Source organism: Megascapheus bottae, chromosome 22, assembly GCF_031878675.1.
Source record: "Megascapheus bottae isolate mThoBot1 chromosome 22, mThoBot2.hap1, whole genome shotgun sequence".
Classification (NCBI taxonomy): Eukaryota; Metazoa; Chordata; class Mammalia; order Rodentia; family Geomyidae; genus Megascapheus; species Megascapheus bottae.
The window spans coordinates 29,202,845-29,222,492 of NC_143530.1; the positions used below are offsets into that span (position 1 = coordinate 29,202,845).

General features: G+C 38.7%; 1 protein-coding gene across 1 annotated transcript in view; it reads right to left on the bottom strand.

Annotated features, from left to right (window-relative positions):
* The window catches only part of F13a1 (coagulation factor XIII A chain), a 181,570-nt gene that overhangs the window by 88,574 nt on the left and 73,348 nt on the right, over window positions 1–19,648 (bottom strand). The window contains exon 6 of the mRNA XM_090356424.1: window positions 18,328–18,435. Coding sequence (XP_090212550.1) covers window positions 18,328–18,435 — 108 coding nt within the window. The remainder of the gene's footprint in view (window positions 1–18,327; window positions 18,436–19,648) is intronic.

Genomic DNA, 19,648 nt, shown 5'->3' on the forward strand with positions numbered 1-19,648 from the left:
TTCCAGGCACTGGTGGCTCACACCTGTAATTCTAGCTACTCAGGAGGATTTTGATTCCAAGCCAATGATGGGTAGGAAAAGTCATGAGAGTCTTATCTCTAATTAACCATCTGAAACACATCTAAAGCGGAGCTGTGACTCAAGTGGTAGAGTGCTACTGGCATTGAGCAAAAAAGCTCAGGGAACAGCACCAAGGACCTGAGTTGAAGTCCTACAACACCCGCCCCCCCCAAACACACACACACACACACACACACACACACACACACACACACACACACACACACGGAAGAGAACAAAATTGGGGATCACTAAGAATTCTTAGGAGGACTTCTCACAATCCTTTAGGTGATCACTGAGCCTAAGCTAAGGAAATGAAATAATGTCATCACAGATTTTTATAATAAATCATTAGTATTTATTATGCAAGAAGAAGAGACTGCTAAAAATAGAACAAATGACATAGATGATAAGCTTGAGATAGTTAAAGAAAATGCTAAAGAAAAAGACACAGTCATGCACAGAGAACAGTTATCATAGACAAAGATGATACAGCATAAAAATACTTGTGTCCTTAAAACAGAGGGATTTCCCCTCCCTGATGAAACAGAATGTACAGTCACAATGGAAGAATACTCCATTAAGGGAAAATGAATCTATACATTTAAAGAATAATGAATCTGCACGTTGAAATGAATGTACACATTGAAAGAATGATGCATGCTCTATGGTAACATGTTGCAGAAAGTGACAGAGAACTCACTGTCTAGAAAATTAAACTAATTTAAACTTTAGCACAAAGGAATTATATAGTTATCCAGAAAAATAACACAATTCAGCAAAAAATGGGGGAATGAAGTTATCTTTGGGTTTCTCCCCAGGATCTTTGGGTAAGAAAGCACTGCTAGCCAGTAGTACTTCCATTGTGCTGAAAGAAAGAAATTAGACCTGAGAACACTGTGTATACTGAAGGTCCGGTGGGAGTGTAGGAGTGAGTGGCACATTGTCAGAACTGGAAGACCTCAGTGGATAGATGGTTCTCATGAGCTACTTGAGAGCCATAAATGCAGGCAAGTATCTAATGTTTACCTTACAAAATTAAGAGGAGTGAGGGAAGTGATAGGTAGGGGAGGGATGGTGGCAATGCTGAAAGGGTGCTCAACTATATTGGATTCTTAAGCTGCTTTGTTAAATAACAACTCATTTGTGCAACTACTTAAAGATAATAATAAAAGTTTTGAAAGACACAAAGAAATACAGCAACAAAAGCTAACTAAGATCAAATCAAAGAGCTCAGAAACACTTATTGGTGAGAACAACTTATGTAATTCTAGCATGTTTAGGAACTACAGTTACTGGGAGACTTTGGAATCATAGTAATGTAAAAATAATAATCACTGTAAGAAAAATCAGATATGAGAGAGGAAAGCTGAGCGTACAAAAATACTAACTTTTTAATGTGTTGGTCTCCCATAGTTAATTAACATAATCTAAAGATAAAATGCAATTTAAAATACATAATTACTTTTTCTTTTAATGGGTTTCATAACTTTTAAGTAATTGTAAAGGCATCCTTTGGGAAATGATTTCCTTATAAGGGACAACTCATTTGAAATTTAACAATTTTTTCTGTTGCAACTCAGTTTCTCTTCTACTAAAGTAAAATTTACCAAGATTCAATAAAACTTGAAATTAAATAAAATTTGAGTGCAATTAAATATAACACTTTTAAAGTCAATGCGATACTTTTAAATTAAATAGCATATAGTAAACCAGATTGCTGGAGCACCATACAGAACACAGAAATAAACCCACACAAATATAGTTTGTTAGTTCCAAAGGGAAATTCATGGATTAAATATAATCTTTTTAACAAATGGGTTGGAGTAATTGGATCAGAGTTCCAGGTCAGCTCAAACAAAAATGTTTGTGAGATTCACCTTAAAATAAAATACTAGATGTGGTGGTGAATCTGTCGTACAGATTCTGGCAAAAATGCTCTCCAAGCTAGCTTAGCAAAAAAGCAAGATGAATCCCCCAAATAACCAGAGCAAAGATGTCTGGAGCATGGTGCAGGTGGTAGAACAACCCAGTCAAGCAATCAGATACTCTGAGTTCAAATCCCAATATACAAAAAAACAACAACCGTCTTTCATATATTATGCCAAGCAGTAGATATGTTGAATGTAATTAACCTACAGTGAAGAAGACTTTTCTAAACAGCCTCTGTAAAACATTAGCAATCACCAACCCAAGTCACTGCACTGCATTTTAAGGCTGGTACTTTTCAATCATTTTTAATATCATGAGGACCACTCTGTCACACAAGGATCCTAATGTCTTGTATATTTAAATTTGGAAGCCTCTTGCCAAATTAGAAGGCAAAATGTCAACCACTGCTCTCTTGAGCTACAAAGCCCTTTTCTTGTTGTGACCTCTCTTTTCCTCACATTTTTATTATTAGCATCAATGGGCTTTAATTTTCCTATATCAATATATATATGAATTCATTTTCCTATGTCCATATATGTATGGACATAGGAAATATGGATATATAACCATCCATATATATTCATATATATCCATATATAACCATATATATATACATACACAGCATACTTAGATCAGACTCACACCTTCCACCTGCATACTCTCCCCTCCCTACCTCCCTCACCCACAGGATATGTAACAAAATTACCAGTAGTTACTTATTTAACCTTAATGCTTAAAGGTTTTGGATATTCTGAATAAGCTTTTCTGGATATCTTTATCTTTCTTTTTTTTTAGAAGGAAGTCTTTCTTTTTGAATTAAAAGAAAAGCTATTTATAACGCATCATCAAGATGTCAACTCTGTGACATGCATTTAGTTTTTGTTTTCTTCTTCATACTTTTTTTGAATATTAGAAAAGTTGCCCAGTATTTACTTCCAGGGAGAGAGAGCAGCTGCAATTCTCTTGGTGTGACAGAGTAGGTGCACAGGAACATCTGGGATCACTGACTCTGGTCTCAATGGGAGTGAACTGGTTTTGTTCACATAAGGAGAGAAGCAAAAGCTGAAAGGGAAGAGCCAGCCTTTCTAGAGGAAATGCAGAGAAAGTGCAATGCTTTTTGGGTAGGAGGCCCTTTGTGGTAGGCTAGCTGCAGGATTGGCCATGCATGGTTCTGACCTTCGGATCTGGCACAAGAGATGTCCTGGGTTTCCAAACAAAGGACAAACCTCTCTCTCTTCCTGAACCTCTTTGTACTTTTGGTCATGGGGCTCCAATAGATTTTAACATGATACTGACAAGTTTTTTTTTTCAAGTTAAAAACTGTTATTTATTTATTTATTCATTCATTTATTTATTTATATGGTTGTGGGGCCCGGGTCTGGATCAAGACCCTGAGCTTTTCTGCTCCGAACTAGGGATCTACTATTTTGAGACACAAGTCCACTTCCAGTTTTTGAGTGCTTAATTGGAGATATGAGTTTCAAAGGTATTTTTCTGCTGTGTGCTGATTTTGATTCATTTTATTTTAAATGGACATTTAAGAATCTTTGCTATATCTGTTTAGAAGTTCTTATACATGAAGTACCTTATATTTTCTTTTCCATACATTTGATTTACATCTATTTGTTGTAAAAGGTGGCTTTATTTTGTTCTATTCATCCACACATCCATTGTATCTTGATGGAACTCATTCTGTCTGTCCATCTTCTTCATTCTCCTTCCTCCATTCCAAAAGTCTTTTTCAACAAGTCTTAATTGGTCCATTTTCACATCTGTACATAAAATATTTTCATCTCTCTTCACCTCCTCCACTCATCCTACCTTATAATACTAGTAACATTCTTTTCATTTATTCTTTATGTGTAGTCTAACTGTTCAAAGGAGAGAATTAGGTGATACAACATGAATGTATTTCAGTGTTCATGTTTCATTTATTTATTTATTTTTGGTATGGGTCATGTGGCTTGACCTCGGCCAGGGTGCTGCCCTGAGCTCTTCAGCTCAAGGCTACTGCTCTACCTCTAGGCCTGGGAGTTGTCCCTGAGCTTTTTACCTCAAAGCTACCACCCTATCCTTGAGCCAAGCCCCACCTCCCTTTTTTCCAGGAGGTCAATTGGAGATAAGAGTCTCAGGTCTTTTTGTTTTTTAAAATGGCACTTCTTGATTCTATTTCCTGTTGTAGGCACTTACATTTGGTGTAGTTACAATTTGTTTTTCTACTTCTTCTTACACACAGAAAGGTATTTCTTCTCTCATATGCACATTTTATATGGCTATGATGAAATGGCTTTTCTCTGTTATACACCTATTACAGTCTGCTAAGTTGCATGGTTAAAATTATGTTCTCATAAAAGCTAGGATTTCTGTAATGCTTAGAAAACGGTTTTATACCTAATCATGTCTACAGTAGTTTCTTGAAAACTGTTGGCTATAAATTTGGGGTAGTATGAACTAGCGTCAAAGGCATATCGTTAAATTTGAGATGGGGAAAAATGTTCCTTGTGAAAAATCCTTTCTACGTTTTGTGAATCACAAGTCACTCCAGTCTACTAGTCGTGTACCTTAGTCAGAAAAAGGAGTGGTAGGGTAGAGGACTTATGTCCTCATGCTCCAGAAGTTTGTTTCATGTACATCAGAAGTTCCTGTAGGAGAGTGAAGCAAGAGAGGACTTGGTGGTGAGGATGAGGGCTTCAGCTACCCTTTCTCCGCAATGACAGATGTTTTGTCTTTGGATTCAGCTGGTATTTAAAACATCAACAACAACAGACACCAGAAAACAGTAGTAGAAAATTTGAAAACTCATTGCTCTGGGAATGTAGACATCTATTTCTTGTATTGATCTATTTACCAAACTATTTAGAAAGGCTAGGGGGAGAGATTACTGAATACGAAGTATTCTAACAGGCTGGTTCAGGGGCATACTTCCAAGACAACACACAGATAAAGGAACCAGGATGGCAGGGATTTCTGTTTTCCTTCTTGGCACCTTAGATTTGATCCTTTCTGAGCTTTCATGATCCTTTTAACATCCAGGGTCACATATACTTGCTTTATTCACTCTTTGGCATTTTCTCCCTACTGCCTTTGGAAATGTTACTGTCTCCACATGCAACTCCTCCTTTACTTGGTAAAGGTCTCTTGATTGTTTAAAAGTAGGCTGGTTTTGCTCCTAATCTTCTCACCTATGCCATTGTTACCAAGCTTATACAATATCCCGACTTAGCAGTGTTTTCTCCTGTTTATCACTCTGTATTGTGTCATTCTTTTGATTGTCTTTGTTCCCATAATTCTGAATAAGATTTTCTGGATATCCTATTTTATTTTAGAAAGAAGTATTTTCTGTTTGAATTAAAAGTTATTTATAACACATCATCAAGATGACAACTCTGTGACATGCATTTAGTTACTGCTTTTCTCTTCATACTTTAGCCTGTTTTCCTGGAAGGAAAAAAGAGGACATTGTGCCATTTTGACTTTGCAAGCCTAAGCCTACTGTAGAGTGAGCACTCAACGTTCTATTGACTAGACAGAAGTACTATTATGGCCATCTTTTAAAAATAATTCTTGCTAAAAAATAAATATTTAAAAAAACAACCTTGGGGCCAGGAGTTTGGCCTCGTAATAGAGTGCTTGCCTAGCATGCATGAAGACCCAGGTTCGATCCCTCAGTACCACATGCATAGAAAAAAGCCAGAAATGGTGCTGAGGCTCAAGTGGTAGAGTTCTAACCTTGAGAAAGTTCAAGGACAGTGCTCAGGCCCTGAGCTCAAGCCCAGGACTGGCTAACAACAACAACAACAAAAACCTTGATGATCCTTTACTTTGCATCATGCAGAGAGAAGAAAAATTCAAGACGAGTTATAGTTTAATAACATGTAAAAATCTCAGGTTGTAAAATTCTGAAAACAGGATCATTTCATCATTACCTGTCACAAGAAGGTATTTCTTTTTACTTATTTTGATTTCTAAAATGATTTCTAAGTGGTTGTCCAAAGGAGTTGGCACTTAATGAAGTAGTTTATGAATTGCAATATATCTAGTTCTTGCCTCCATACATGCCAACAATCTCAAGGATATGGGAGATGGAGGTAGGAGTTTGAGGTCAGAGGCTAGAACAAGCAAAATGACTGAAAAATAATCAAAACCAGAAAGAGCTAGGCAGATGTCTCAAGTGGTAGAGGACCCACTTAGTAAGTGCAAGGCCCTGAGTTCATATCCATGCACCATAAAAAATAAACAAAATATTTCTTGTATAGCTTGGTACTAGAGTAATTGCCTAGTGTGCACAAACCCTGGGTTTTATCACTAGCACTATAAAATCCAAACAACTTTAGAAAAACATCGTAAAGTATTTGTCCTTTTTTTCTTTTCTTTTCTTTTTCTTTTTTTACTTTTTGATGGTACCACTCTTTAAATGTATGCCTGCCTGGTTTAGTGAACTGGTACTCTACTAAGACATAGCTCTAGCTTTGGCTTTTAGGCAGTTGTTGTTTTTCTTTTTTTCTTTGAAGATGGAGTCTATAGACTTTTCTGTTCATACTAGCTTTGAACTATAGTCATCTAGATCTCATCCTCCTGTGTAACCAGGAGTAAAGTCATAGGCACCTGGCTAAAATACTCATTACTGAAATAATGAGTAAAGGGGATTTTCATTACTGAATAAAGCCAGATATGGTGGTGCAAGCTTGTAATTCCAGTCCTCAGAAGGTAGTTACAGGAGGATCACGGGTTAAAGGCTAGGCTCAAAAAAATCCAAAATGAGATGGGTATCAGTGGCTCATGCCTGTAGGCCTGGCAACCCAGGAGGCTGAGATTTGATGATTGTGGTTCAAAGCCAACCCAAGTAGGAAAGTCTGTGAGTCTCTTAACACCAAATAATCACCAGAAAACTTGAAGTGGTATTCAAAGTGGTAGAGTGCTAGCTAGTGTTGAGTGAAAAAGCTCACCAACAGCACCCAGGCCCCAAGTTTAAACTCCACAACTGACAGAAAAAAAGGTACCTAAAACCAAACTCTTATGTACATTGTTATACAGTACCTGTTCTGTAATTACCCTTTGGTATATCTATCTACATGAACCATACTCTAAGAAAGGGGAATAACTAGGTCCACTCTACATGATAGTCATCCAACAAGAAATTATTAAATCATTAATTTGTGTCTCAATTGTGGAGGACTGTGTGGATATGTGCTGCTCTACCACTTGAGCCACACCTTCATTTGTAGCTTTTTGCTAGTTATTTGAAAGTAGGAGTTTCTTGGATTTGTCTGCCCAGGCTAATCTCACATCTTCAGATATCAGCCTCCAGGGTAGCAAGGATTACAAGCATAAGCCACCAGTGCCTAGTAAGAGGATTCTTTTTGGCCACAGAATTCTTTACTAATTGTCAGTTACAAGAAAAATAGCCAAATATGAGCCAAGAGGGAACAAACAGAGCTCACATTCCTCTCAATGTTGTTTTCCTGCTCATGGCTATGCTACTGCTGGGTATTATAAAGCAGGCTGGCGTAGATCAAGTCTCCAGAAATATTACAATGCAAACTTGATGGCTGAGAAGGGGAAAATAGGAAGCAAGAGGAGAGAAGAGAGAAAAAGATGTCAAGGGAGGAGAGTCAAAGAGGAGAGACAAGAGAGAAACCCGAAGTGCATGAAAAGATGCATCCTAAAGGAGCTCCCTGACTTGCATTCTCACCATCAATCTTAGGGACATTTGTCTCAGGAGACCAGAGCAGCTCTGATAGCACAGCTTGCAGGGAGGGCCACAAAGCTAGCACCCCCATGTTTCAGAAATAGCCTGTGTGATTACAAAATAGATGCTGCATTGAAACCTCATTCCAGGAAGCAATTCAGGAAAGGCAGACATTTAGACTGACTGTGATTATCACATTTGAGAGATGGCTTGTAATAAATATCTGATTTTCTCCAAAAAATATGGGAAAAACACGCATAAGAAATGTAACCTTAATAAGTGAGAAACCAAGCTGTTTGCCCACAAATGGAAACTTCATTACATAGCTGGCTTTTACCATAACAGAAAACAAATGATGTCTGAATGACTCACTGTTCACTATTTCCTTCACCTAGAAAAGGAATGAATCAGACAGTGCATGTGAAAGACATTACGTTTGTATCCAAGGGACATATTGCTGTTCAAAGGTGACAGGAATGGGCCCACTTAGGAGATATATGATAATAGTATTCTAAGGGTATCGGAAGGGTCAGGCAATCAGAGGTCCATCGCCAGTGCTAGCTATGACCTTGATAAAGTCATTCAACTTCTTGATAACTCAGTCTTTCCATGTGCATGTTGGGTATATATGGAATTGACATGATGTCTCAAAAGTATCTTCTGATGAAGGTACTCTCTTGTTAGGCAAATTCTACTTCCCTACCAGATTCAAATAGGTTGGTCAGTTGTTGAAAATCTTTCATAGAAAATGAAAATCCCTGGCAAATTAAAGACCTGTTGTATTGTCTTGTTGGGAATGTGGTAAGGTTGTTATGACTTGTCCCTTCACCATTTGATTCCCTTGGTCCTAGGGAATGATAAGAAAGAAACAAATCCTTTTCATTTTTAATACTTCTGCTCGAGATTTCAGGATTTAATAAAACTCTTTTAAAAATTAATAATTTATAACCCTAGCTACTCAAGAGGCTGAGATCTGAGGATCATGGTTGAAAGCCAGCCTGAATAGGAAAGTCCATGAGACTCTCATCTCCAATTAGCTACTAAGAAGTCAGAAGTGGTACAACACTAGCCTTGAGATAAAAACCAACTGAGAGAGTGAGTCTGCAAGCAAAAAGAAAAGCAAAAACCCCACATGGATTTACAGTAAATACCCTGTGGAATTGCTTGGCAATATATTTTGGTACTAATGTTGCAACTATCTTCTTCATGTATGAAAAGGAAAACAAGTTCCCCCCAGGATTGGTGAGCACACACGAAAACACTCTCTCTCTCTCTCTCTCTCTCTCTCTCTCTCTCTCTCTCTCTCTCTCTCTCTCTCTCTCTCTCTCACACACACACACACACACACACACATGCACACACAATCAGGTATGTAGAATTTTACCACGACGTATTGTGTAACACTCCTTAGTAATACTGACCAGCAAATTCTCCAAACATTGTTACTATGTGAGCTCCTGTGCATAGGGCTGTGTCACCATTGGAAGAGCATTGCAGGCTTTAACTTTGTTTTCCTATCACCAAATGAGAATGTCTTTCCTGACATCTATGTGCATGACCGACAGACACACATCACATAAATAAAGGTTAATAGATGTATAAAGAAGAACAGAGATTTGACCTCCACTGGAGCAGTTTGTACTTGACAATGAACTGCAACCTGGGAATTTTGACTCTAGGTCTCTGCAGTTTAATAGTACAGGAAGGCCATTCTTGAAAAAAATAATAAAAATTGCATTATGTAGCCCTGAATTGTGCCACTATGTTCATAGCCATTACCTGCTGGAACAATACAGACAGCACAGCCACTATTACTACCCTTAGAAGCTGTGATTGGCAGTTATCTAAATCAGACTCACGACGGGAAAATCAATTATTATTACATAATCATGCCTTTTTTAATTTTTTTTCTAAAAATATGATCCAGTGCGGGGGGAGCTCTTTGGGTGGTAAAAGGTTAAAGCATTAGTGACAGTGGTCGCTGAGTTCTTAGATTTCTCTGTAACAGTTTACTCCAACACAGTGCTTTTTGGGCTGCTTTACAATCAGTTAAATATTCCTTACTACATTGATTTGTTGTTGTTTTGTTTCTTTAAAAAAACCCTGTAGCTGTCTCAGGTGTGGGATTTTTAGGACAGGCAAATTTATATTTATGTATATGTATGTAATCTGAATGTCTGCAATTAGGTAGGATTTTGTGGCATGAAGAAGTTTGCTAAATGTGAAACTTCACTCTCATTATGGGCAAACAAATAATTAGAGTGATGACTAAAAAAGGAAAAAGAAAAGCAAAAAAACTCCACATGGTTTTGCAGTAAATACCCTGTGGAATTGCTTGGCAACATTATCTTGGTAGTAATGCTGTGACTATTCTTTTTATGTATGCAAAAGAAAACAACACTGTGTGTGTGTGTGTGTGTGTGTGTGTGTGTGTGTGTGTGTGTGCGCCAAGTACTGAGGCTTGAACTCAGGGCCTCCTGCTCTCGAATGGCTTTTTACTCAAGGTTGGTGTCCTAGCACTTGAGTCACATTTCCACTTTTGGTTTTTGCTGATTAATTGGAGATAAGACTTTCACGGATTTGCATGTGTAGGCTGGCTTCAAACCACAATCCTCAGTTCTAAGTCTCCTGAATTGCTAGGATTCTAGGTATAAGCCAACAATGCCTGCTGGAAAACAAGTTTGTAAATACTGGGATGAGAAGAGAAGAATGATGAACAATGCGAACATAGGTTGTGTTCAGTTCATCTAATCATTGTATAACCTTGAAAATGGCAAAGTCATGAAGTCCCTTTTGACTCACAGTCATTCATCTCTGATGGGGCTCAAGATGAATTCAGGATTTGCCACCGGTATGGTCAGTTAGACTTAATAGCTGTAGGTCAAGATTTTTTAATAACACCAAGGAGTGTACAGAATATTGATTGGTTAAAAAAGTTCAATCTGGAGTTAATTCCCCAAAGGCCCAGTCAGAGTGAGGCATTAATGGGGATTAATGATGGCACCATGGTTCGATATCAGCAAAAGACCAAGGTTAAAAATAAATGTGCAGACCTCGAAGGAATCAGGGAAGTCCAGGTTGACAAAACCGTATAGCGCAGGAATTCTAAAATCTCTGACTATATTGACCCTTTTTCTTCTCTCCTGCCTTCCAAAGTTTACCATTACTGTTACCTTTTCTCTTCTCAGAATTGTTTCAAGGGATCAAGCAATTATAAGTGTTGGCACTCTATGGGATAAACTACCTGTTCCAACCTTATGTTTTCCACCTTACAGATCTTCGAGTAGCAAATGATGGCACCCACTACAAATTTTCCTCCAGTGCTTTTGGTAACTGGCCGTTTGGATATAGTTTCCCGCACACGAAAGGACTTTCTGAGGAGAATAGAATGGCCTATTTATTATTGCTGTGAGCTCTTGGCCAGCCATTCATTCTCCCTCTACCCATTAGGCCACTGTTTAGTTTGGGGAAAGCTTTGAGGTAAATTTGAAAGATTTGCCTTCCCATACAATTTTGTGCTTATTTCAGGCAGCAAATGTGTTGACATGGATTAGACACTTTGTAGTTATACATCGGTCTTCTATATTAGACTAGAGTGTCTGTGAAGACAGAAGCTGTGGCCCAGTTCCTAGATGCTGGTTGAATACTTAACGAGTCAATTGTTTACATCACCAGCAGCCACGCCCCCTTCTTCCCCCCCCCAGCAGTCCCCACTGCTTCCTCCTCCTCACCACCACATAGCAGCCATCATTCCAGCCACCACTACCATAGTCGTCACCACCACACACCACTAGCTGCATTTACTGTGTAATCCTTCCAGGGGCCTCATTCCCTGGGACACAATGCCATTGGCTATTTAGAATCCTCTGCTTTATACATTTTTCATTTATTCCTTTTTCTTTTCAAAATTCCCCTGCTCTTGTGCTTATTCTATTTTAAGAGGTACCTACTCAATTTGATAGAGAAATTTTTTCATATATTTTTATTGTAATTGATAGAAGGGTTACATTTATATTCACCAGATAGAAGGTGCATTATTTCACATATATTGATGCCTTTTCTCATGTCTTGGTCCCCATTTCCCTCTCCCCACCCCCGCCTCTCATCTTGTTTCCCCCCTTTCCTATCCTATTTCAAATAACCAAATACGCATATACACAATATATCAGATAACAAGGTGAAATACTGTAACAATATGAGATAACCAAGGGACAGCAAAAGAGATGAGAGATAACATAGTACATTAAGGATAACAATCACTCATTATATGGCTTTTGTTTCAATATCCTAGAGGTCCTTTCATTTGGCGCCATATTATATGGCCTTATGTATCTAGGTTTTGTTCTATTGTAAATCTTGATAGAGTAATTTTGTTACTGATCATAATGTATCGGCAATGGCCTTCTGAAAGAGAGATGGTCCAAGACTGCAAGGACAAGGCCTACTTCTAGCTCGGCTGCTTATTTGCTGTGTCACCTTGAGAGAAACACATCTCCACCGAGGACTTCTGCTGCCTCAGCTGGAAGAGCCCCAAACACTCCTTTAGTTCTCATATATTGGTGTCTGTATACCTCTTCAGATCTCATATACTGGTGTCTGTACACCTCTTCATTTGCTCAAGCCTTGACCCATAACAACAAACCTGCACAGAAGGGGCGAGGGGAGGGGGGGAGGCTGGTTTTCCCAGTGATTTAGCAGACAGTAACAGGGCTACTGCAGCTTGTCTCATGAGAAGGTGCCCAGCCCACAGCCACTGACAAATCCAATCAGTCACGGTGCAGAGCAGGCAAGGCCAGATAACCACCTAGCAGTAATGCCACATTATTTTCACTGTTATTTTTTGTCCCCAGCACTGTGTTGTTTGTGGCACAAAACACTATGACACAAGTGTTTTGGTAGTCTGGTGGCTTTATAAAGCCATTCAGAGCTGGCCGATGGATTGCAATATCAATGTGAAATTTTCAGAATGCATCAAACATCCTTATCTTTCTTGGCACATTTTCTGGCAATTTTCTTGGAGGGGACCGTCACATTAGAAGTGAGGTAGAAAGAAAACAGTCAGGGCCGGGAGTTTGTCCTAATGGTAGATTGTTTGCCTAACATGCACAATGACTTAGATTCGATTCCTTAGTACTACATACTCAGATAAAAAGCTGGAAGTGGTGCTGTGTCTCAAATGTTAGAGTACTAACCTTGAGAAAGCCCAAGGACAGTGCTCAGGCCCTGGGTTCAAAACCCAGGACTGGCAAGGAAAAAAAAAAAACAATCATTTAAGGATGTGACTTAAGAGAGGAATTATAACTTGGAGCAGGTGTTTTTTTTGACCCTCAATTTCTTCTTTTTTTTCTTAAATGAATCTGTGGTATAGCTTTGGTAAGGAACACCCTTTAGTATTCAGACCCGAAACAAAAGGTGACATGTGTGAGAGTATAGCATAACAGGTTCAATCTCCAGACAATGAGATGATAAGATCTTTGGTTATTCTTTCTCATTGGCTTTTCCAAGAGGCTGCGCAAACTGCCACCAGCATTTCCCATCTGCCCACCAAAGCAAAATAACAGAAATCCCAAATAACTGGAGGAGATCTGAATTTATCAAATGGAAACAAATAGAAGGAAAGAGCACCTGGTTATAAAAAAAAAAGAAAAAAGGTATCTTGTTACTATGGATGAGATTGACAAAAGTGGTTGGAGTGGAGAGACAAGATTTCATTTTAAGAGGAAAAAATGAGTGTGAGAGCTGTGTTTTGCCTCCAGTCACATAGTGCATTGGCAGGTGAAGCAGAACTAAGGCCCCATCTCTTGACCTGAGCCCAGACCCAGCTTCTTCGATGCTGTCACCACTTCTTCAGGAAATGATAAAATTGGACAGGATTTGGAGGAAATTGGGTGGTTTGTTCTCTATGCAGCCAAGAAAGGAGTGTTACTTCTCTCCCTTAGGCATAGAAGCTGAGCTATAGAAGGACTGGGCGTTCTGCTTCTCACTAGAATGGTAGATGGTACACTTGGCAACATCTGGAGACGTGTTTGAATATGACAATTGGTATAACTGTGCATGAGGTAAAGTGCTACTGACATCCCTGGGGATGTGTGACCATCCCATCATGCTAATGCATACCCCCACAACAAAGCTCTCCAAGGTCACAGACATGGGGCCATAGAGATTTTTATCTGCTGGATGTGCACTTAAGAGCCAAAGTGTTACTCCTCCTCTTTCCTCCTTCTTTTTCCTCCTTTCTCCTTCCTCTTTTTTCACCTCCTCCTCCTCCTCCTCCTCCTCCTCCTCCTCCTCCTCCTCCTCCTCCTCCTCCTCCTCCTCCTCCTCTTCCTCTTCCTCTCCTTCTCCTTCTTCTTCTCCTTCTCCTTCTCCTTCTCCTCCTTCTTCTCCTTCTCCTTCTCCTCCTTCCTCTTCCTCCTTCCTTCTTTCCTTCTCTTCCTCCTTCCTTCTCCTACCATTCCTTCTTCTCCTCTTCCCCACTTCCTCCTATTCTTTCTTCTCATTCTGTTTCTCCTTATTCTTAGAAACTGGTGGCACAATTTGGATCATTCTCTATGCTCTTTTCACATCATGTACGCTGGATGTCCTGCAAGCTCCTTGTCAACCTTTAATGCTAGAACTTGGTTATTCTTTCAGGAATCCAATTTTCCTTGGGAACCTGATTACATGCTTCTGGGTCTTGTCTGCACTTCTCTCCACTTCTTCTCCCTATCTAGGCAGGGATGAGTTGCTCATTCCCACTCCTACGTACAGCAATTGCTCTCTGAAGGGTTCTGTTTGCTGTGGTTTCCATCATAGCATGAGCTGAAGTCAATGTGTAACTCCTCTGAGAGGAACTTTATGCCCTATTCATCCATCTTCTAGCATTCATATTCTGTAAGAGGCATTTTTGTCCTCACAGATTAGCCTAAGAAATTCCCCATGTAGCAGCCCCAGTTTTGGAGGCCTGAGTCCATCCCTGGAAAACAAATCCATCCCATTTGCAGTATGAACATCCCTGCAGATACTAATTCTGCTTGGAATCATCTAGCTCCAACTCACTCTGGTTGGGTGATCCAAAGATACATATTTTAATTTCATTAAAAATTGTATCTTGTATTCTGTTCCATTGTTCCTTGGGCCTATTCTTGTCCCAATATCCAGCTGTTTTGGCTGTTACTATGGCTTTGTATTCAATATTGAATTCAAGGATTGATACTGATATTCCACCAACACTGTTCTTCCTGCTGAGGATTGCTTTTGGTATTTGGGGTCTTTTATTATTCCATGTGCAGTTTTGGATTCCTATCTCTAATTTATTGAAGAATGTTGTTGGGATTTTGATGGGTATTGCCTTGGATTTGTAAATTGCTTTGGGCAGTATTACCATTTTATGATGTTAATTCTACCAATCCAGGAGCATGGAAGGTTTTTCCATTTCCTTAAATCTCCTTCAGTTTCCTGTTTTAAATTTAAAATTTTTTCACAGTAGAGATCATTTTTTGGTGATACTTTTGGTTAAACTGTACTCTTTATCTGCCTCATGTAATTCTAACCCCCTGTATATCACCTTTTTAGTAACAATAAAATGCATGAAAGAAACAATAAATAAAATTCATGAATAAAAAAAGAAATTTGATGTATTTTCTTTTGTTTGTTAATCTGCCCTCTGAAATTTCATGATACGATTCCAAGACTTTTAAGCGTGAGAGGTATGGCCTGAAGAATTAGAAAGCATTTGAGACTCCCCACTCCCTACAATTCATCTTTTCATTGATTTTTTGGAGGCTCAATATTTTAGTAACAGAATAAAAAAGACTCACAGAGCTGTTCTAAGGTTAAAGAACATTATAGAGGTGAAAGATCTTTGTAAACTATGCATCTTTATTCTTATAAACAACACGTGGTAAAATGGACAGATTGCTTGAAATTGCTCAGGATGGGATTCCTGTCTCTTTCAAACTCAAATTCTTCTTTTCCAAGCGCTACCCCAAACCCGTACCAACTAACTGCCATAACAGTTTTGTCAAGTTCCAAAGCTTATAATTGAGATGTACATTTTCAAGATGAAAAACTCCAAGAGCTTTTTGGAATTAATAAAATTCCAAGGCAATTTGCCTTAGCAGCATACGTTTCATTCAACACTTAACAGCTTCCACTTGAACAAATGCAACTACAGATGCGAGTAGGTGAGTTTTGTTTTCTTTGTGTGCTTGTTTGTGTTGAGCAGTGATTTCTGAATTTGCAAAGATACATGCAATGTTTCAGTGAGTATGCTTGTACACACCATTTTAGAATGTTTATGAAGGAATTTCAGGCTCCCAGCTATTGCTTCCCATCTCACTAGAAGCCTGGCATGCTAACTTCTGAGAAGGAAAAGAAACGATGGACTGTTTGCCTAACACATGTTGTATAAATGGTTATAACCAAGGGATTCTCAAGGTCTTTAAAACTCAGTGTATTATTATTACATGATATAATCTATCAACATCTAACAAAACTGATTTTATTTCTTTACTTTGTGCTGGGGGTTGAGCCCAGGACTCATGCATGGTAATTAAGCACATACTTCATACTGGGACAAACCTATAGTTACAATCTAAGATATATAAACATTCAAATATATATATATATATAATTATATATACGTACATATATATTCACTCTGTGTGTGTGTGTGTGTGTGTGTTACTGAGATTTGATCTTAGTGTTGTGCCACTTTTTACTTCAGTTTGTTTCCAGGTAAAATCTCTCACTTTTGCCTAGGCTGGATGTGGACTAAGATCCTCCTACCTGTAGCTCCCTGGCTGTGATTATAGGAAGGAGCCATCATGTCTAGCTTTACCTTCACTGTTTATACTTTACTATTACTTATGTTTACATTTAGTTTGTGTGTGTGTGTGTGTGTGTGTGTGTGTGTGTGTGTGTGTGTGTGTGTGCGTGTGTGTGCTAATAGTGGTGGCTTGAAGTTAAGGCCTGAGCACTACCCCTCAGCATTATCACTCAAGGGTAGCATTTACCATTTACAACTTGAATCACAGCTCCACTTCCTTTTTTTTGGTTAATTGAAGATAAGATTAAAATAAAGTTTATTGAAGAGTCCCATATTGGCTTTGCACTGCAATCCTCAAATCACATCCTCCTGAGTAGCTAAGATTACACATGTGAAACACTGACACCCCCACTTAACTTAATTGTGTATGTGCGTGAGTGTGTCTGTGTGTGTGATGGTGCTGGAGCTTGAACTCAGGGTCTGGGCACTGTCTCTGAGCTTCTTGCTCAAGGATGGGACTCTAGCACTTTGAGTCCCAGCACCACTTCTGGCTTTTTCTGTTTATTTTACTGAAGAATCGACCCTAGGGCTTAATGCACACTAGGAAATTAAGCCACATTCACAGCCCTCTCTCCAAATTTTTTTTAAAAAAATCAGTGCTAGCACTCTATCACTTGGACCCTAGCTCCACTTTTGACTCTTTGGTGGCTAATTAGAGATTAGAGTTTCCTAGATTTTTCTTGCCTGGGCTGGCTTCAAATCAAGATTCTCTGATTTCAACCTCCTGAGTAGCTAAGGTTACAGAAATAAGCCACTGTTGCCCAGATCATTTAGCTTAACTTTTTCGAGAAAAGAATCCTTCTTACTGAATTGCCCGCTATAGTATCATCAGACTAATTACCAATATTGGTGATATTTAACTCAACCTCAAAAATAAAATTTTTCCTAGGGCAAGTTGTTTAGAAACCTTTTAGGAGCATGGATGATGTAAATAATTTTTCTCATTTTTTGTATAAAATACAGCCTAGTATAATATTTCTACATTCAGAAATATTTTCCTTCTAAATGAAACAGGATACACCTTTCTAGACTCAGGGCTGAATGTAGTTTAGATTTATCAGAAAGGTCCAGGACTACACAAGCTCACTTTTTACCTCTGACCCAATCTTTCAGATTTTCTCTTTCCTTTGCAGCTATCCCACTTGGGAATCTACATTTTCTTTGAAGATATCTCAGACTGTCTTGCTAAGATCAACTTGTGAGGTAAAATGTGTTCAGATGAAAAGTTCGCATACCTGGTTGTGGTAAAGCTTTTGTCACTAACAGATTCTTGTCACTCTGTGTTCTCCCTGGTGTCATGGTATGCGTAGTGACTGCTTTGCTTTCTTTCATGGTATTGCTGGGAGAATCAATACTCCCTTCATAAGTGCTCAGGCCCAATGGCAAAGTATTGTGCAACAGAGATTAGGTTATTCAGAACTATTCATTTCTTTACTCTTACTGTAAGTAGAAACATGGTGGAAAGCTTTATTGTGAATCCTGGACTAGATTGTGAATCTTGATGGATCGATTGATCCTTGGATTAGAATTATAGATGTCTTTGTCATGGTTATTTCTACATCCCCAGGCAAGAAGTCCTTAAAGATAAATGCTCAATACTATGATGATTTCCATCACCATTTGTCTGAAGCTAAAGAAACAGAATATTAAGAGAAAAGATTGTTTGATAGTACATGAGTAGCTTAGAAAATTCAAGAGCTATTCTGGGTAACAAGAGTCTAACAAATAAAGGTTTATTAGTTGTAGGTCGTTATTTCAACAGCTCTTCATGAACTGATACTCTCTGGGGGCTAATAGCATATGTAGTAGATTTCAGTGATCAGGAGCTATTGCTTACCATTGCAGATCCAACCCGGCTGACCTTGATGGGATTTCCTCTACCAGAAAGATCCATTTGCGCTCTGTCCATCACATACAAGCAAGCATCCAGGATGCCATCTTCAAACTGTCGGGGGAGGGGGGGAATGAGAAACAACATCATGCTCATTCTGCTCCATGGAAAGGTAGGAAACCACAACCAATGTTTAAAAAAGTTACCTACTATAAATAGTCTTTAGTGTGAACTATTCAAGTGGAAGAAAGGAAACTAATTTCTTCAGCTTTCAGAAAAGTAAAGCATCGCAGAAAGGGAAGCTAGACACATAAACAGAACTATTATAAAACTGATGTACACAAGGATCACAAACTGATTACACCTCTTCATTGAACTATGTAAATTGGTTTAGAAGATCCTTTCAACATATATGAGCTCTGATGCCTAAGGGAGAAAGAACGAATGATTTACTAAAGTCATTTAAAATTATGTGAACACAAAAGTAACTTGAGTCTTTCTACATGGCTTTCAAATGTATCACAGGGGGCAATTGGCTTCTACCCTACATAGAAGAGGACACCATTTGAAGAATGCCCTCCCTTGAGACAAAGTGGATCCCAGGTCAAATGCTGTGATCCCAGCAAAATGCTGAGAAAAAGTAGTCTGCTGTCATGAGGAAAGCCTGGTCACCACGTCAGTTTCTTTAGAAAGAACTGGGTTGGTCACAAGCAATAGAAGAATTTTCTTTAAACGAGAAGATCAAATAGTGGTAAAATGGCAAGCTGGGAGATTTCACATGTACTGTACTGATTGATTTAACAGATTTAAGTACAGCATATTGCTCGCCACCGCCGTCTTTTATTATGTGTATGATTCCATCTCCAAAATAACTAGTGAAAATCTGGGTTTGAAAAATGGCTCACATAATAGAGCACCAGCTGGAAGCAAGCAAGCTGAGTGAGATCACTGCCCTGAGTTCAAATCCAAGAACTTTAAAAACGCCCAAAAGAAAGGATACTTTTTTTCTTTTTATGTTGCTAATAAAAAAAAAAAAAACAAAAACCTCAGGCCATACATTTACTTATGGAAATATAGCAAGATTCCATTCATTTGAATCATGGTTAAAGTAGTTTGAATTACTGACAATCTTAAAGAAACACCACTTGTGGCTCTATAGCCTGACAATAATTCCAGTCTGAAACCTGGAACTGTCTATGAAAGTCCCGAGACTGCCTTTGGCAAAATGGTAGGACATTTTTCTAATTAGCAGTATTCTAGAATAACACTTTTTTTTTTGCCAGTCCTGGGCCTTGAGCTCAGGGCCTGAGCACTGTCCTTGGTCTTT